General features: G+C 37.9%; 1 protein-coding gene across 2 annotated transcripts in view; it reads left to right on the top strand.

Annotated features, from left to right (window-relative positions):
- LOC121512013 (E3 ubiquitin-protein ligase rnf213-alpha-like) overlaps positions 1-19078 on the top strand; it is a 75788-nt gene that overhangs the window by 53066 nt on the left and 3644 nt on the right. Inside the window, exons 43-63 of one of the 2 annotated variants that reach the window (XM_041790958.1) lie at positions 84-263; positions 1849-1994; positions 2151-2253; positions 2494-2608; positions 3096-3303; positions 3410-3576; positions 3797-3919; positions 4466-4576; positions 5331-5573; positions 7313-7415; positions 7670-7704; positions 7830-7933; positions 9546-9699; positions 9880-10054; positions 10920-11008; positions 11264-11515; positions 11844-11973; positions 12385-12462; positions 15967-16147; positions 16519-16723; positions 17127-17204. In XM_041790958.1, coding sequence (XP_041646892.1) covers positions 84-263; positions 1849-1994; positions 2151-2253; positions 2494-2608; positions 3096-3303; positions 3410-3576; positions 3797-3919; positions 4466-4576; positions 5331-5573; positions 7313-7415; positions 7670-7704; positions 7830-7933; positions 9546-9699; positions 9880-10054; positions 10920-11008; positions 11264-11515; positions 11844-11973; positions 12385-12462; positions 15967-16147; positions 16519-16723; positions 17127-17204 — 2980 coding nt within the window. Of the gene's footprint in view, positions 1-83; positions 264-1848; positions 1995-2150; positions 2254-2493; positions 2609-3095; positions 3304-3406; positions 3577-3796; positions 3920-4465; positions 4577-5330; positions 5574-7312; positions 7416-7669; positions 7705-7829; positions 7934-9545; positions 9700-9879; positions 10055-10919; positions 11009-11263; positions 11516-11843; positions 11974-12384; positions 12463-15966; positions 16148-16518; positions 16724-17126; positions 17205-19078 lie in introns of both variants that reach the window. The other variant, XM_041790957.1, reaches the window with a different exon arrangement.

Genomic DNA, 19078 nt, shown 5'->3' with positions numbered 1-19078 from the left:
GCAGTTCACTTCAAAGACAATGGTGAAAATGGCTTTAACCAACATCTCTATGGATGTGGTGTTAATTATTTTTCATTGTTAAGGTTTGGACTTCAATGTGGAGTGTGTGTGAGGGAGCCACAGGACCCGGTAGGATTACCATGCCATCACATCTACTGCTTAACATGCATCAGAGCAAGTCTGGATGCAGGACAGGCAGCCTGTCCCACTTGCAGACAGGAGTTACCAAGTGACTTTCAACCACATGTCTCAGATGAAATCAGGTAGGATTTTTTCCAAATGACTTTAAGAAATGTTGCGTAAGATTAAAAAATGTTCACTCTCCATATTTACCTCTATCGAATGGGGTCCTTCAAGGCTAGGTCTTGGGTCCTGTACTCTTCACAATTTATATTGACAACATTACATCTGTATTATCTCATTGTTATACCCACCTTCATGCTGATGACATATCTGTGCTGCTTCACCAGCACTGCACAGTTAATCACTGACATACTCAAACAAGAGCTTCACAAACTGCAAAATGTTCTCTTCAATCTGAAATTAATTTTGAATCCAGATAAAACTAAATACATGCTTTCACTAGAGCTAGAGATCCCGCTGACAACTCTGGAAGGTCACAGTATAAAAAGAGTCACTCAGTACAAATATCTCAGTATCTGGCTGGATCAAAAATTCACATTCAAATCTCACATAAATTCACTTGCGACTAAATTAAGACAGAGACTTAGATATTTGTACAGAAACAGAACTAATTTCCCATGTCCTGCAGAAACCAAATTATTGAAACCACATTTTTGTCAGTTTTAGAATATGGAGATTTGATCTACAGGCATGCTACAGCTGACTCACATAAACTACTTGACTCAAGTTTATATCATTACACCCTAAGATTAATTACTGGCAAGAATTAATCTACTCATCATTGCATCCTGCATGACAGAGTGGGCTGGCCTTCATGTTCATTAAGATAGGACAGGCACTTTTCATTTATTTAACTCTGTCTGGACATCTGCTGTTATACCTCACCCCTATACTGAACATGTCCAATAGTCATTATCAAACTTCACACTTGCTCAAGTGATGAGATAATGCTTGAAGTTCCAAGCGTAAATACTAAAATTGGAGAAACATCCTTCAGCTTTTGCACAGCACACACTGTCAAGTTCTTTAATAATTGTGCAGCTCCTCACTTGAAAAGGACTGAGTATGCTACCGAAAAATAAACTGGATTCCACTCAATGCTTCAGTTCTTTAGCTTTAACTTATTAATTTTATTTAATTTCATTTTTAAGGGTGTTTTTAAACTCTATTTAGCTATTCATTTGTTTTTAACATTTTCAAATTAAATCAAAATATTCATCACTGATCTGATTGAGTTCTTACATTAATTCAAAGCTATGTGATCAACAATCTGTGGTCTGACTTGACACACACCTTGAATACTGCACAGCAAACACTTAAACTCAGTTCAATTATTAGCATAGGTCAATTTCAAAACATAAGGAACTACTATGTACATGATTTTGACTGTTTTTAAACTGTGTCCTACTTCTTGTGCCTATTCTGATGTACTTATATCTATTTACATTTGTTCTTTGTAGTTGTTTTACTCACTGTCTTGCATTTATTGTTTTAATGTACTCTTGATGTCATTGCAAATTAGAGCATCTGGAAACCAAATAAAGCTTGAATGAATGAATGAATGAACTTAGCAATTCACAACTTAAACTTTCAGCTTTTAGAGACTGTCTGCAATTAACAATTAATCTGTGTTGCTATAAACACAGCTAAAAAGCAATTTCTTTGAAGTGAATTTTTTTCATTTGATTGTTTTTCACTCTGCAGGGTGTCTCTCATCAGACATTCAGAATTCAGGCGGCGCTGCAACAGTTTCTTCATTGATTTGCTCTCCACTGTGTGCTTCAAGGACAACAGACCGCCAGCCAGAGCTGTCATCAACCACTTGTTGTCCTACCTGATGATTGAGACAGGTAACCTTTACTGGAGAGCTTTATGTTAAAGAACCATAAAATGAAGTCTCATCTCTCCCTTTTTTCCTTCAAATTTGTTTCTAATAAATAATGCATTTTTATTAAATCAGATAACTAGTCTGTGTTTGTGGTTGATATTTGCTACTTTGGATCTAGAAAATAGAGAGATTCACACCAAAGATTTGTCACCTTTTGATGAGTCCCCTGATAAAAATCCAGTTGTGCGATCTGTGATCCTCAAGCTGCTGCTCAAGTTCAGGTAAATAAACTTACAATCACTATGGTCTTAACACTAGCACATTAATTTTGACAATGTCTTGTCTGCCAGATGTATCTCAGTCAGAAACACTGTGAAGGTATTTGTCAGCAAAGCTAAATCAAATTGAAGGAGTTTGGAGTAAGACAATTTTGCATTTTTTTCAAGCTACTCTTCTTCCTCTTGAGAAGCAGATCTGCTCTTTACCACAAGACAAGTTTGATCAACTTAACTGTGTTTCAGCTTTGCTGAGGTCGAGGAATACTTGCAGAAGCATTTGTCATCAGTGGAAGACAGCAGGTTTGTGGATAAGGAGGATAAAGCAGAGCTTTACGCCCTGTACATCAACTGCTTGGAGGTAAAACAAATCTTATCATGATTAGACTGTTTACAACATTGAACAGTGAAAAGATGAATTCATACAGAATTCAAGGAAGTTTTCACGCAAGTCAGCCATTTGAGTGATAAAAAATATACACATATATTTGTGAACTAAGGGTAGCATATTGGCAGACTGGTATTATTTATACTTGAGACTTTATGGCATGGAAAACCACAGCAAAACAGAAGAGACCAGCAGGGTTGCATTATGCAAAGCTTTATGAAAATAAAAGGGTGGACAAGACTCCAACCTTGGAGTTAAATTAAGATTTTTCTTGCGAGAAAGCTTAATTTGACCCTCTTACCAACATTTGCCCATCAATATACTCTACTTAAATGTGATTTAAAGTCATCTAGATGAGTGTAGCTGGCAGCTGTAACAAAATTGTTGTTTGAAGTTTTTGCATGTAGCTGACAAGTTCAGTTTAAATGACTCATGCTCCACTGACTTTGCCTCTCTGCAGGACTCCATGTGGGAGAAAATGCCTCAGGAAGGCAACAAAACTGAAGAGTTGGTGTCTTTTACAGACAATGAAACTCAATTCCTGCGCTTCTTTTTGGCCAATGTTCCATCTGTGCCAGAAACAGTGTCAGTCCAGTATCTGAGAGACATTGCAAGAATGCGTCTGTGTCTCACCTTGGCTGCCCAACTCATCAGTGACAGTCTGTCTGGTGAGATTCATTTTACCTTTGTCAGAGTTCATCTTGGTTAACCATTCAGAAGCATTAAGTCTGTCTGAATACATTTTTGTTCCAAATGATGTCCCACTTGTAGCAGAAGAGTTCCTGAAAATGGTATCTGAGTTCTGTGAGAAGAGTGGAAATGATTGGTACCGTGTTTACCTGATCCGCAAGCTCAGTGAACGGCGGGGTGTTGAGTTTGTTCAGACACTGGTGAAACAAACAAACTTCAGCTGGCTTTTTCCTGCAGAGATTCGGCAACAGGTACACCTGTGGATTTACAACCAAAAAATCTGTTGAATCAAAAAAGTAATATAATGTTACCATGATTTCATGCACATAAAACCTAAAAAGCAAAAAGTCAAACTCTTCCCGTGTGATATACCATCACTCTATCTGCAACCCTTCAGTATCAATGCCTTTTTGTAATTAAAATATAAGCTGTTTATTTTTGTTTTTGTGACTTTGTTGGTGGTGTGAATAGAATGAGGATGGAGGCCAGCTGGACCAGTTCCTTGTGTATGGAGAACAATACAAAGCAGTGAGGGATGCAGTTGCCAAGGCAGTAATGGATGGTGATGTAGACCAAATAGAAGAAATCTGTGAGGTATTTGAAATTTGACACCAAATCCTTGCTACTAAAATAATGTGCCATGCTCATGAACCGTATTTTCTGCAAGTGTTTTTTTTTTTTTTTTTGGCAAGAGAAAAAATGTTTTATTATCACCCTGTAATCCATATGAGTAGTTTACTCCAAGGGTCATTTTTTTCATAATGAAATTTTACAGTACAAAACATGCCAGTGTAGCTGCCTGGCTTCTATTTGGGTCATTCTTGAATGTCATGTGATGTCATAGTAGTTTGCTTATTGCCTCAGCTGTGAATTTGTTTTTCTAAAACAGCATACTATCAGGAATAAAACAAATAAAAGGAGGGTTCTTTGTAGCCAAATTAAAGCCAAGTCCTGAACACAGCCTGATACTGACAAGGTTAGCTTTTTGGTTAAATTTCCTTTGTTTCTGTATCCGTTTTACCCATTAATCTCACTTTTTAGTACATGCCTCTTTTTCAGTGCCATGGCTGATACTGGAGTGTTATATGGTTTACGGGTAGCTTTTAAGTTTTCTAATTTACTTATTTTCTGTTGATTTAGAGATGCACTGTACCATCAAGGAAACGAACAATGTTCCTCCTCCTGGCACTTTTCCGAGAGGTTACAACTCTGTACAGGTCTGCAAATACAGGTCTCCATCCCACCCCAGAGGTATGCAAAGTGATAAACCTTTTAGAAAATCAGTAAAATGCAAGACTCTCAATTCAGGTGTCATAAATTAAAATTCCATGAGGTCCAGTTCAAGAAAATTCCCTCAAGCTAAGGTTCAGAACAACAGATCTTCTAACTTAGAGGTTCCTAACCCTTTTTGGAGCCCCTTTCACTAATGTGGTTGTTTTTCTGTGTTGTCAGATCAGATTTTGGTTATTATGACCGTTCAGAGATCCCTGCTTTCTTTGATTTTTTTGACATTATCCCATGAACAACTGCAAGTGTGTTCAGATATTGACACTGGATTTAAATTGTCAGAGGGAAGAATGAACAGTCTGTCCATTTTCCAATAAAGTCTTTGTTTGCTGTCCTCTCTTATAGAATTGCACAACATCTCTAATTTCCCCTAACCCAGTTATCCACTGTTTTTGAGACTTTACTGACTTCTACGTGTGTTTCTTTTTTTGGCTGTTCTCTCTCACACACATCCAGTCTTCACTTGTGGTTTTTTCTTGATTGGCTGAGTAACATCACATGTTGCTACTGTAATGACAAGGGAAGCTGCTCAGGCAAATAACATAACCATAAATATAAAAAGCTGTGCCAGTAAAACCATAACCAGCCCTAACCAGCACACAGATGATTTAATGTAGAAATATCTCAACTTGAACCACAAGAACTCAGACAAACTATCTTTATAATGTTAGAATTAATATCTTGTTTATATGTACTTGTTCTTGCCTTCTTCCTGCAGAATTGTCAAAAATTTGGAGAGCTTATCCAGGGCTCACGATACCTGCCTCAAAGAGAAGTAAGAGACTTCGCGTCAGCCTTGGTTCACAACAGGTTGGGGGCCCTGTCCATGAACCCTGAGCATACTATCACCGTCAACACTATTGCTGAGCTGACTGTTCATCTGGCAGCTGTGCTGCTCACTGGGACTCAGACCCTGCTGATGCCACTCAAACAGTTCGGGCTGTCTCCTGAAAATATGCAGGTAAACATCAACTCTGAGTAACATCTGCTCTCTGCATAAAATGACAGACATCTGTGATTTTTCTAGTTCAAAAAGCTGTCCATAGTCAAATGTTGAATGTCTTTTGAAGTGTTTGACTGTTTTTAATCCACAACAGAACTCGGGACTATAAAGTATTCAAGTATTCATTTGACCTAAAATAAGCGTTTGACACTGTCAACCACAACATTCTTCTGGCCAAGCTATCTTCTTTTAATTTCTCTAAACACACGGTTGATTGATTCAAGTCCTATCTTCTAAATAGAGAACAGTGTGTAAAGGTTGACTGATAAACATCATCCTTTTAAAAAAACACACTGGGTATCTCCCAAGTGTCAATTCTTGGCCCTTTGCTTTTTAGTCTTTTTATAAATGATATGCCCAAAATGTGTGCAGACATTAGCTCTATGCTGATGATGCAGTCATCTATGCTCCTGCTAAGTCACCTACCAAGGCAGCAGAGATCTTGACTGACCACATGTACGGAGTCCAACAGTGGCTGGAACTCAATCATCTTGTTTTAAATCTAAATAAGACTGTGTCGATGTGCTTCTCCTTTAAACGGTGTCCACTCAAAAGTTTTTGTGTCAAGATAAAGACTAAAAAAATACAGGAAGTTGATGAATTCAAATTCTTGGGAGTAATTTTAGATCCACAGTTCAGGTTTGGTAAACATGTGAAGAAAATCACTAAATCAGTAAAGAGCAATCTAAATTGTTTTAAATTAATTAGGCAGTACATACCAACTCAAGCAGCTCAGATATTTATGCACTCCATGATCTTCTCTCATTTCTCATATTGTATGACAGTTTGGGCTCAGGGTTCACCTTCAACAATCAGAAATCTTTCATCTTTGTACAATAAAGCCCTCAAAATCATGGACAAAAAACCCATCTGTTGGCATCACTGCCACATTTTGAAAAAATACAATTTACTGAGCTTTGAGAGCTTCATGCGCCTGTCTTTCCTTAAATTAGTTTTTAAATGTATTAATAATCTTGCCCCTAAACCCTTATCCAAATTTGTTTGAAGACAGAACAGCAGCAGAGTAACAAGAAGCACGGTGAATGGAAACTGTAACATACAAAAACGTAGGTCAACATTTGGACAGTCAGCTTTGTCTGTTAAAGGCAGTAAACTCTGGAATTCATTACCAACTGAAATCAAACTAATCATAGATTTAAAATCCTTCACTACAAAGGTCAAGTGCTGGTTGAAAGGAAACCAGAGCTGTAATCATTCTTAGTCTGCCATGTTTTTAACTTCCTATTTGAACTGGTTTATAGAATTTGTTGTTTTTTTATGTGGTTATGTCTTTTATTGTACTATTATTCTGTAAACTCTTGTCCCATTTTATGCTGTTAAATGTTGTACATTTTATGAACTGTTTAATTAAAGGCCCAACAAGGGACAAGAGTTGGAAACTAGCAATTGCTATAAACTCTCTATGCAGCAAATCAGATTCATGCTCTGTTATGGAACTATGTCAAATTGCATCGTCCCTATCAAATAAATACATTCAAATTCAAGTATACCCAGAAATAAACTAAATCCCCTTTTTATTATCCCCTAGAGAGAAACAAGCATGTATGTTTTGTTCTTTGAAGGCAGAAAATATCTTCAAAACTGTTTCTGTTCATTTCTTCTTGCTACAAAAGTCTACTCATTAAATATCCTTACTTTTCAGACTAATGTTGTTTTAATTTTATTTTACAAAACAGGGTGCATTCATACCCACAATGCCTGATGACATGTTAGCTGTTGCTCGGACCGTAATGCAACAAGAGGAAAGGTTCGCTGTCTTTGGGGAGCTCACTTGGTATGGTAAGTGCTATTTTCTCTTTTAATGACCCACTTTTAAAAAGTATGTTTCTTTTTAGCTTCTTTCAAAGCTGCTCTAGTTTCTTTTGTTTTTGCATTGAATAGATTTGGTGTCTGAAGTGTTTGATAAAACCTTATTGCTCTGTTTCCAACACTAAGACAGTAAAAACAATCGCCTACTCATAGTTTACTCTGTTTTCTTTCTCATTAATACATGTTGTGTTGTTTTAACCAGTTTTTTTTTCTTCTTTTCTCAGTGTGTCCAAATAATCACCCCTGCGTTGTTGATAGGGTAAGCAATTTTTAAACAGTTCCAGCCTATCTATCTTTACTGCTATTACAGAAAATTAATGGTTAAGGCACACTACTGTAAATACAATTTTGAAAGATTTTCCAATCTGTTTTGTGTTACTGCAGTGTGGCAAGCCCATGGAGAGAGGAATATGTCCAGAATGTCGCCAAGAAGTTGGAGGGGAAAATCACAGAGCTCTGCCTAACTTCAGACCAGCTCAGTTGCAGCAGTAAGTGCCATCAATGATCAAGTTTCAGTTGTGCACTGAATTGTGTTTTTAATCCAACAGTCAAGGAAAAGAGTTGATTTTGTTCTGTGGATTGTAAATTTAGTTGAAAAAGAATTGTTGGTAGGGCATGCTATCGTACACCATCATACAAAAGTATAAAGTTTGATTCTTTTGTGACAGCAAATCAAAGCAAGGCTGCGTAGGCAATACCAGATTTTTTTTGTTGTTAATTTGTTTAAGTGTTTGCAAATGAAAATTCTTTAAAGATATTTTAAAATTCCAATTTATTTTTGCAATAGTTTGTCAGCACACCTTTTTAGAACATTGTATCTTTTGATAACATTATTTTCATTTGCAAACAGAAACAATGATTTCACAGAAAACAAAAATTACCAGGGTCAAACTTATTATCCCCCCTGATGCTAATAGTCAGTTGTCTCTTTTTTTCCTGGATAACAGCCTGCAGTCATTTGTTGTAGATTTCAGCAAGTCTCAGACATGTCTTTAGAGGAATCCCAGTCTATTCCTCTTTGGCCAATCTCTCAAGCTCCTCCAGATTTGATGGTTTTATGGCATGGACCTTGGTCTTCAGTCCACCCAACAGATTGTCAGTGGGATAAAAGTCAGGGCTTTGTGCAAAGCAGTCTAATTTTCACTCTGGTCTTCTGGAGGTTAGTTCTTCACCAGGAGCCAATTAGGTTTTGGCCCATTTTCATGTTTGATGACAAACTGATTGTTTTCTATAAGACTACAATCCCTGACTTGACTAAGTCCTTCACTGGTGTCTTTGCAGTTGTTCTGGGGCTTTTAGACACAGCTCTCACAAGTTTTCTTTCCAGAGTCTCTCCAGTGTCTTTGAAGTCTTTCTCTTCCTACCTGTGGAGGCTAGTTCTTTGTCCTACTGTAGTTTATACTGTGTGTAAATTGGAAGGGAACTCTAAATTTTAACTTGATTTTACAAGCTTTGAGCATTGAAAAGTGAAGTAATGTAAGCATCAAAAATAAAAGTATGATGTTTGGAAAGCTGTTTCTAAAAATTTCCTGATCCTTTAGACAGCACTTTGGAAATACTTAAAAGAAATTTTAATGTGGGTGCTCATCATTTCATCTTCAGCTGTATATTCTCATGTTAGACAGGAGAACCCATATTATGTCATGTGGCAGGATTACATAAGTACTCCAGATTTAGACTCTTAAGAAAATTTTGTAGTAATATAATAATGTAACATTTTGAAGTATGTTAACTTTAATTTGGAATAAGGAAATTAAATTATATTAATTGAAATAATAAACACCCGAAAACTCGGGTTCATCTCAAGGGACGGGTGTGTGAATAATGAAACCAAAGACCAAAAGGTAAGTTTAAATTGAATGTATTAAATAATGTTTTTCAAGTAATAAACAATTTCAACAATAAATAAGGCCTTTTAAAAAGGTACAAAAAAGTAAAATAAATGAAAAAAAATGTTCCCAATTAATTGTATTAATGACTTTTCCAGTGTCTGTTTAGTCCTACCCTAACTATGGTAGTCTTCTTGGGGAAAGGACACACACACACATCTTAGAAATTCCCTCACACATCTGAATGATTGACTTGCTGTCTAATGATTAGGGATCAGACAAGGCCTGGCCACATCCTAGGGGACCCTGAGCGGAGAAACAACCCAGACGCTCTGGACACCAAAAACATGTCTCTGGCTCCCTTCACTCTGGTCAGACTGGTTACACATTTGGCCATGTTGCTGGGGGCCTCAGAGAAGTCCCAGGTGAGCAGATGGAAATTTTAATCTCAGTTTTCTACATCCACAGTTACTTTCTGGACTAGTAAGTGTAGGTCACACTTTTTGTTTTTGATGTCATGGGAGCTGAGATACAAATGGTTCTGTACTGATAATGATGTCTCTTCAAATGTTTATGACGTTGTCTTTATCTCCCTGCTCCGTTAGTTTATCCAGAACATAATTCATCCACCAGTGGAGGATTCATTCCAGTTCCTCACTCTACACATATTAAAGGATCTGGAACAGCTATCTCAGACACTGGGTAGAGGTGCTGACGACACTGTGACAGCCATCCACCTGGTGATCCAGTCGCTGCAAGAGCTGGTGCAAGCTCATCACTGTAAGTCGCTAACCACTCATTCAGTTACCACATTGCATTGCAGTTTGAAAAATCTAATTATTATTTATTGGTCTGACTTAAAATGGGACTTGTAGAATGCATGTAAACTTGTTAGTCTGAATGAGGTTGTACTAAGCTGCGTTTCTTAAACTCTTATACATTGCAGCAATGCCAAAAGAAAAGTATTGTGTATATATAAAATATACAGAGCCACAGCATTGTCTTTGTTTTCACCATTCAATATGTAACCAGTTTACTGCTTGCAAATCAGTTTGCGAGGTGAACAGGAAAAATTCCCATAATGACTGACTAACAGGGGTCATATCACCATCTAACTTAGCCAAGGAGTACACACTACTGTCAGTAAATCAGTTTTTGTCCTGTACATATATACTGAGAGGTCATCAATACAGTAAAACTGCTTAATCGAGCTATAACCATAGCATTACCTCACTGAGTGTGAAGCGCTGCCCATTTTTTCCTATTCTCTGTCAACAGTCATAGAACCAGATTTGCTAAACTTAAATGCTTTATTCTATGTGTAATGACAGTAAAGCCTATTGAAAACGAACACCTGAAAATGATTTGAAAGACTTCGAATCCAAGACATTCATTCAAATTGTTTCCCTTCCCGTCTGTTTGTACTTGTCCTTTACTGTGTCAAACATGGAGATGTAAAAACATTGCACATTGTAATGGTCATATATCAGCAAAGACTTAAAGTGGATAATAATTTGTTGATATTTAAATCTGTAGGACATTAAGAGAAAACTGTACCTTTGTGTTTGTATTATCGTTTCAGAATATTTTCTGAAATATTTGTATTTTTTTTTTGACAAAATGCTTTGTTCTTGACTTTGACTAGCTGAATCTGATCCTTACCTGGCAACCAAAGCATCCAGAAACACCTGGGAGACGACTGTAGCTGGGGATATTATGACACCTCGCTTAAGGGTAACATCTTGTACTGTACTTTTTAGCGCTTTGTTTGTCTTTAAAATAAATAAATAAATAAAAATGGACAGTTAAGATAATTCCCCACTTAAGTCAAAACCTCCTTTTTTTCTAAAATCAAATTCTTGTTTTATTGCAAAGCACAGCTTCATCTTTGCATACATGCATACATTATTGTGTTATATTGTATACATATTGTTAAATATTATTACATTAAATAGATAAATATCAAATTATTTATTTCTTTTTGGCTAGGATCTAGATTTGCTCCTACAACAATCAAAACAGAGGGTCAGAACAGACTCCCGTGTTTCCTCTAACTTCATCATGAGGACGGCTCTCAGTGATGACTGCTCCTTCCTATCATCGCTGGCTCAGGGCTCTCAAGTGCACAGTTCGGCTGTGTGGAGCTGCAGAGAGAGGCTCTCATTGCTCAGCCTCACACACATTGTGGAGCAGCGTGACCAAAAGGAGGAGTTGCCTCTTCTGTGGAGGTTCCTTCAGAAGGTGAATGTCTGTGAGGTGTAAAGCTTTGTGGCTCCTGTGTTACCTTTTTATCCAACACTTTAGTTAATTGGAAGAAATCTTGATATCTACCTTCCAGTGCTTTTATTTGATTATTCATTTCCAAAGGATAAATTTTGCTATCCAATCAATGGTGATAAAACCTCAAAATAAGTACCTATTTAAATTTGGATTCAAGGACTAAATACCTCTTCTTGTTGACATTTTTTAAACATTTGATCATTAAGTTTATGTAGACCAAAAGCTTCATTATATCCATTTGCCGCCTTTGGAAAATCAGGCATGATGGACAGCTTTTTTTCTTTCTCAGGAGGGAGAATTTCGTCAGATTAAGCATCTTCCAGGCATCCTTATCCTGCAGAAAAACTTGGTGAGAAAGTTCCAGAATGCATCAGATCAAATAGTAGGCTCCATCAGAGATTTCATCGATAAGCAAACAGGTAATGCTGAGGAATCTGTGGGCAATAACTGGATTTGAGCCTTAAACTGTCACATTCAATTACCTAATATTTATTTGACTACTCTTTAAGCAGGAACTTAAATAACATGGTTTGATTCTCTGTGGCAGCTGCTGTGGTGATAGCAACATTTACAGGTGTTTACAGCTGTCTCTGTGCATGCTTGGTGCATTCTCTCTCATCACGTTTCCTGTCTCTGTTCGACTGTCCTGTCAAGTAGGGGCAAAGTGCCTCCCAAAAAAAGAGTTATTTATTTGACAGAAAATCTTTGAGCTGAATCTTTTCCAGATATTCCATAGAAGAAAAGTGGGTTAAGAGACAGAAAAACAAAGCATGTCTGCCATTTTACATGTTTGTTTTATTCCCAGCTGATTTCAAAATCAAATGTTTCAGGTATCAGAGCATGGTATGAGAAACACATCGACACCTTCCTGAAAACATGGAATCTTCTCAGAGTGTCTGTAACAAGCAGTGAGTATTTTCTATTGACAAGAATCCCAAGCATTTCTTTAAAATCCTCAATGAAGAATGTCACAGACATAAGTTTATTTACATTTTCCTATGTCCTCTTGAATTTGTTTTGGGTAACATTTTACTAGCTCATCTGTGGTGTTTGAATTGTTAATATGTTAATAATGCTTAAAAAGTTGAAGGCTTCTGAATGCAACTTTCAGAGCAGACCAAAACAGTTGTTCTCTTTGGACAAACCTTCATCCATCAGCTCCCCCCATGTCTCTAGCTGCCCCTTCCTTTTTCACCAACATGTCTGTGAGTTGGAGAGCGGCCGATAAGTGCTGATAAACATGTAACAACAAGTTTCTGGTATAAATGTTATTTGATGAGTATGCATCTCAGAGCTCAGTTTGTAGAAATGGAAGTTCAAGTGAACAAAACATATTACATGTGTTTGAGCCTCTGAACTAAACATTAACAAGCTGAACAAAGTGCTCTCCTGTCATTGAGAACACAGAGCTGGTAACAACAGACCAGGAGGGAGTTTGGCTCTATTCCCTTATTAGAAAGCAATGACTCAGCAATATACTTACTACGGGCATGTTTGATACATTTTTGTTATTATCAGAGTGTCTCAAATCTGACAGGTTGTCCATTGCTCTTTAGATCTTGTTCCTTCAGTCTGCTTGTGGTGTGTGACCGAAGCCAGATAAAGTTCCTGCAAGTCAGCATTTCACATTCACAAATGTGATATTTAAAAGCATTAATTTTGTGTTTTAAAATGTCTTGTTTTTGGAGTTGCTGCGGGGAGATTGAGGAGAGGGGAAAGCGAAACTGCTGGGTGATAAATGGCCACTCAGCCTACCATTATTCCCAGTTTCCCAGTTTCGCCCATTGAGATGGACAATAACAAACACTGCATGGTTCAAACGCCACCCCTCCCCTGGCACATAAACACAGCTGTCTCTAGTTATCACCTTTATCAATAACCCTCAAGATGCACCCTGCAGCAAAGAAAGGTAGAAGAGACGATGAAGAAGCGGCAAGAATTATCAACAGACTTGGGATAACTTCAGGATCACTTGACAGTGAAAGTTTGATGAAGGCGGATTTCCTATGGGAATATTTTGATGAGCATCACCAGTCTGATTCAGACGCTTGGTTTGGGTGGACTTTATGTAACTGTGGCCCTATTGTTCACACCCATTACCCGGCCTGCCTGAAGGTATGAAAAGTCCTGAAACTTTGGGCCTGGTTTTCTCAGAACAAACAGAAACTAGAAGTTAACATTCAAATGAGCATACACACGTGGACAAAATTGTTGGTACCCCTCTGTTAATGAAAGAAAAACCCACAATGGTCACAGAAATAACCTGAATCTGACAAAAGTGATAATAAATAAAAATTCATTGAAAATTAACCAATGAAAATCAGACATTGCTTTTGAACTGTGGTTCAACAGAATTATTTAAAAAAATAAACTCATGAAACAGGCCTGGACAAAAATGATGGTACCCTTAGAAAAGATTGAAAATAATGTGACCATAGGGACATGTTCAACCAAGGTGTGTCCTCCAATTAGCATCACAGGTGTCTACAAACTTGTAATCAGTCAGTCGGCCTATTTAAAGGGTGACAAGTAGTCATTGTGCTGTTTGGTGACATGGTGTGTACCACATTAAACATGGACTAGAGGAAGCGAAGGAGAGAGTTGTCTCAGGAGATTAGAAAGAAAATTATAGACAAGCATGTTAAAGGTAAAGGCTATAAGACCATCTCCAAGCAGCTTGATGTTCCTGTGACAACAGTTGCACATATTATTCAGAAATTTAAGATCCACGGGACTGTAGCCAACCTCCCTGGACGTGGCCGCAGGAAGAAAATTGATGACAAATTGAAGAGACGGATAATATGAATGGTAACAAAAGAGCCCAGAACAACCTCCAAAGATATTAAAGGTGAACTCCAAGGTCAAGGTACATCAGTGTCAGATCACACCATCCGTCGTTGTTTGAGCCAAAGTGGACTTCTTGGGAGATGACCAAGGAGGACACCACTGTTGAAAACAAATCATAAAAAAGCCAGACTGGAATTTACCAAACTGCATGTTGACAAGCCACAAAGCTTCTGGGAGAATGTCCTATGGACAGACGAGACAAAACTGGAACTTTTTGGCAAGGCACATCAGCTCTATGTTCACAGACGCAAAAAGAAGCATACCAGGAAAAGAGCACTGTCCCTGCTGTGAAACATGGAGGAGGCTCTGTTATGTTCTAGGGCTGCTTTGCTGCATCTGGCACAGGGTGTCTTGAATCTGTGCAGGGTACAATGAAATCTCAAGACTATCAAGGTATTCTAAAGAGAAATGTGCTGCCCAGTGTTAGAAAGCTTGGGCTCAGTCGCAGGTCATGGGTCTTGCAACAGGATAATGACCCAAAACACACAGCTAAAAACACCCAAGAATGGCTAAGAGCACAACATTAGACTATTCTGAAGTGACCTTCTATGAGCCCTGATCTAAATCCTATTGAACATCTGTGAAAGGAGCTGAAACATGGTGCCTGGAGAAGGCACCCTTCAAACCTGAGACAACTGAAGCAGTTTGCTCATGAGGAGTAGGCCAGAATACCCGCTGAGAGGTGCAGAAGTCTCACTGAAAGTTACAGAAATCGTTTGATTGCAGTGATTGCCTCAAAAGGTTGTGCAATAAAATATTAAGTTAAGGGTACCATCATTTTTGTCCAGGCCTGTTTCATGATTTTGTTTTTTGAAATAATTCTGTTGAACCACAGTTCAAAAGCAATGTCTGATTTTCATTGGTTAATTTTCAATGAATTTTTATTTATTATCCCTTTTGTCAGATTTAAGTTATTTCTGTGACCATTGTGGGTTTTTCTTTCATTAACAGAGGGGTACCAACAATTTTGTCCACGTGTGTATCTTTGTAAAATATGCTCAGATTAAGGTGTATGATACACCATTTGAGAGCTTGGAAGCTACACTTTCATGATGAGTAAAAACTCAAAACTGACTTCGGACAATTTGCAAGAGTTTTTACCAGCTTTGGTTACATATGTTAGGGTTAGGGTCTTAGAATTGGCCCATTTTACAGTGGCTGTGGAAACACTCAACCTTAGAGCTGTAGAGTGAATGTGTATGAATAATGAAAACTTACACTGATGGGCACTTTTCACAACAGCTTCCTCCATCAGTGAATGTGATGTGAATGGGCTAGCGTGACTTGCAAAAGAAAATCCTTTTATTAGTCACATGACCAGAAAAGTGCAAAACAAGCTTGTCCATTAACTAGTTAATTCCCCTTAAAGGCTGTCCCTTAGGTGTGAATGTTGGTACAGGCGGATTCTATTTAAGATGCATAAAGGGTCTAACCTTGCAGAGCAGATGGATTTGCCCGTTTCTGTGTTTCTCACTGAAATAAATCCATCTGGCATGTCAGGTTATGAAGGGTCATTGTTTCAGTAGTAGGATGACCAGAAATACAATGTATGTTCCTACCCACAGATGAGCTGAAAATACCAGATGAATTTTGCAGCGAGGATTTGAGCCTGGACAGCGACCTGCAGTACCTCCTGCCTCGACGACAGGGTCCAGGACTGTGTGCTACAGGGCTGGTCAGCTATTTGGTGTCTCTACAAAATGAGCTGGTGCATGCTGTGGATACTCAGACTGGAGAGGACAACAGGTAAAAAAAAACATAAGAAACCACAAAACACAAGATTTGTTGTTCACAACAGAACAGAGGAGAATCGTTTTGTTTAATCATGCTAGTCTGTCATAAAACAGTAACTACAGGATATTATGAGCAGGGTTTTTTCCTTCTCTGGTTACTTCTGTTGTTCATACTGGTCATTAAAAGAGCTCTTTATCATACTGTTTCAATGTAAGTGATTTTGGGAAAATGGACAAATAATCTGGGTCCTTTTCTGGATCAAGATATCAGAACATTTATAATCATGCTTTTATTTCAAGTGGTTGTTTTTTTTTCATTTGGATGGTGAAGTGTTTCTACAGGAAACAATGTTTTAAAGATTTTTGTTAATTTGATGACTGCAGCAGTTACAGGGTGAGTTTGGCTGAGCTCACAGAGCAACATGTCATCCATTACGAGGTGGACAAAGACCTGCTTCCTCTAGTTCTGTCCAACTGCCAGTACAGCTTGGAGCGGGGACGTGAGACAGTATCACAGTATGATCTTCCGAGGATCCAGCAGCAGATTCTTACCCACTTCCTGCAGGGAAAACCACTCATCACGCGCACAGTAAGTTCACACAGGCTGTGGGTAAAGCAAACAAAAGAGCATCAGTGTGGATGCACTAAAACGTAGTGCTGTTGTTACCTGATTTTAACTGATTTTAACTCATTTAACCTTCCATTCTTCCTTGCACCATACAGATCTCTTAGACAACACATATGTTAGATTATTGCTAATCATGACAAAAGAGGATACATTTTGTTTGATTTGGTTTGTTCCTGCTGTCATATGATATGCTCATTATGAATAAGAAAACTTAAGAGTATTCTTTGTTAGGCAATGGCACAGGATGAAAAATTCTAAGCGCAAGGCATAACTTTATTTTTGTAATGATAGTACCTACTACTTTTTTTAAAGACTGTTGGCTATATTTTCGTGAGTCAATAAACTCTCTGATCTTTATTTTTAGGGAATCCCTACACTGGTCAACACACAAGAGAGAGACTATGAAATCATTTTCAAAGATGTTAAAGGAAAAGTGCCTCAGGTAAATCATTCAACCCTGACTTGTTTTGATGTCACAGTTTGCTGCAGAGTTATAAATTCTGACCGTGTATTACATCACAGAGTATTACTGCTTTTCACATCTGCCTAGTTAACCACAAAACTAAGGCGGCATAGGGGGTCACAACATAATACGGAGACCAGGACTACAGCATACGATTTTTATAGATGATCTAGAGATTGATTCTGTTCATCAAAGCTGTTAGATCACTACTACACCAAGTACAGTCCCCTCCAAAAGTATTGGAACAGTGGGCCCAATTCCTTTATTTTTGCTGTAGACTAAAAACATCTGGGTTTAACATCATAAAATGAATATGAGACAATAGATCAACATTTCAGCTTTTAGTTCCAGGTGTTTACATCTGAATCCGATACACCACTTTGAAGATAGCCATTTTTGTATGTTTGGAACAAACGACTGACCGGTGTGTTTTGTTGCCCAGGCGTGTCCTATCACATTGATTATTCAAACAATAAATAGTGCTGAATGTCCATGCTCAGTTTCAGATTTGGTTTTGCCTTTGGAGACTGTATTTATAGTTAAGAGGTGTAACCAACATGAAAACCAGAGAGCTGAGTATGAGCAAAAACAAGGACTTGTGAAGCTGAGAGAAGATGGAAAATCAATCAGAACTATTTCACAAACATTAGCCATAGCCAGTACAACCATTTAGAATGTTCTGAAGAAGAATGAAACCAGTGGCGTATTAAGTAACATGTTGAATGGGTAGACCAAGGAAAACAGCAGCAGTTGACGACAAAAGCATTGTGAGAGCTGTAAAGAAAGACCCTAAAACGACTGAGGACAGGAGTGAAGGTATCACCATCTACTGTTGGCAGAAGACTTTATGAAAAAAATTCAGAGGCTAGACCAGAAGATATAAACCACTAATTAGAAAGAAGAACAGGAAGACCAGGCTGGAATTTGAAAAGAAAAAAAAGTACAGAGACGTGCCTCAAAGATTCTGGAACAACATTTTATGAGCTGATGAGACAAAGATGAACCTTTATCAAAGTGATGGAAAGGCTAGAGTTTGCAGAAAGAAAGGATCTGTTCATGATAGCTCATCAGTGAAACACAGTGGAGGTAATGTCATGGCTTGGGCTTGCATGGCTTCTTCTGGGACGGGCTCATTAATCTTCAATGATGATATAACACATGATGGCAGCAGCAAAATGAACTCAGAAGTCCACAAAAATGTCTGCCAATTTAAGGAAAGATGCAACCAAACTGATCAGGAGATCCTTCATCATGCAGCAAGATAATGACCCAAACACACTGCCAAAGGAGTTCATCAAGGGCAAGAAGTGGAGGGTTTTAGACTGGCCAAGTCAATCTCCAGACTTGAGCCCTATTGAGCATGCAATTTATCTGCTTAAGAGGAAACTGACAGGAGTAACCCCCCAAAACAAACAACTGAAAGAGGCTGCGGTGAAAGCCTGGAAAACCATCACAGAAGAAGAGTGTTAAAGTTTGGTGATGTCAGTGGGCCACAGGCTTGATGCAGTTACTGCAAGAAAATTATTTGCAACTAATTTTAAGTCTTTTTCTTTTAATCTGTTTTAAGTCTATCTGTTCCAATACTTTTGCTCACCTAAAAATATGGTGTTCTGTTACAAATAAAGCTATCTCCTAAGTTGTGTATCCGATTTAGATGGAAATACCTGGAAGTGAAAGCTGAAATGTTGATCTATTGTCTTACATTCATCTTTTTGTGTCAACCCAAATGTTTTAAGTCAAAAGGGAAAAATAAGGGAATTGTTTCCACTGTTCCAATACTTTTGGAGGGGACTGTATGTTGCTTTCAAATTTCTGTCACTGAAAAATCTCTTAAAAATCCCTCAACTAGTCAT

This window comes from Cheilinus undulatus, linkage group 7 (assembly GCF_018320785.1).
Source record: "Cheilinus undulatus linkage group 7, ASM1832078v1, whole genome shotgun sequence".
Taxonomy (NCBI): domain Eukaryota; kingdom Metazoa; phylum Chordata; class Actinopteri; order Labriformes; family Labridae; genus Cheilinus; species Cheilinus undulatus.
The sequence above is the reverse complement of the archived record's forward strand: the minus strand, read 5'-3'. Positions and strand labels throughout refer to the sequence as shown.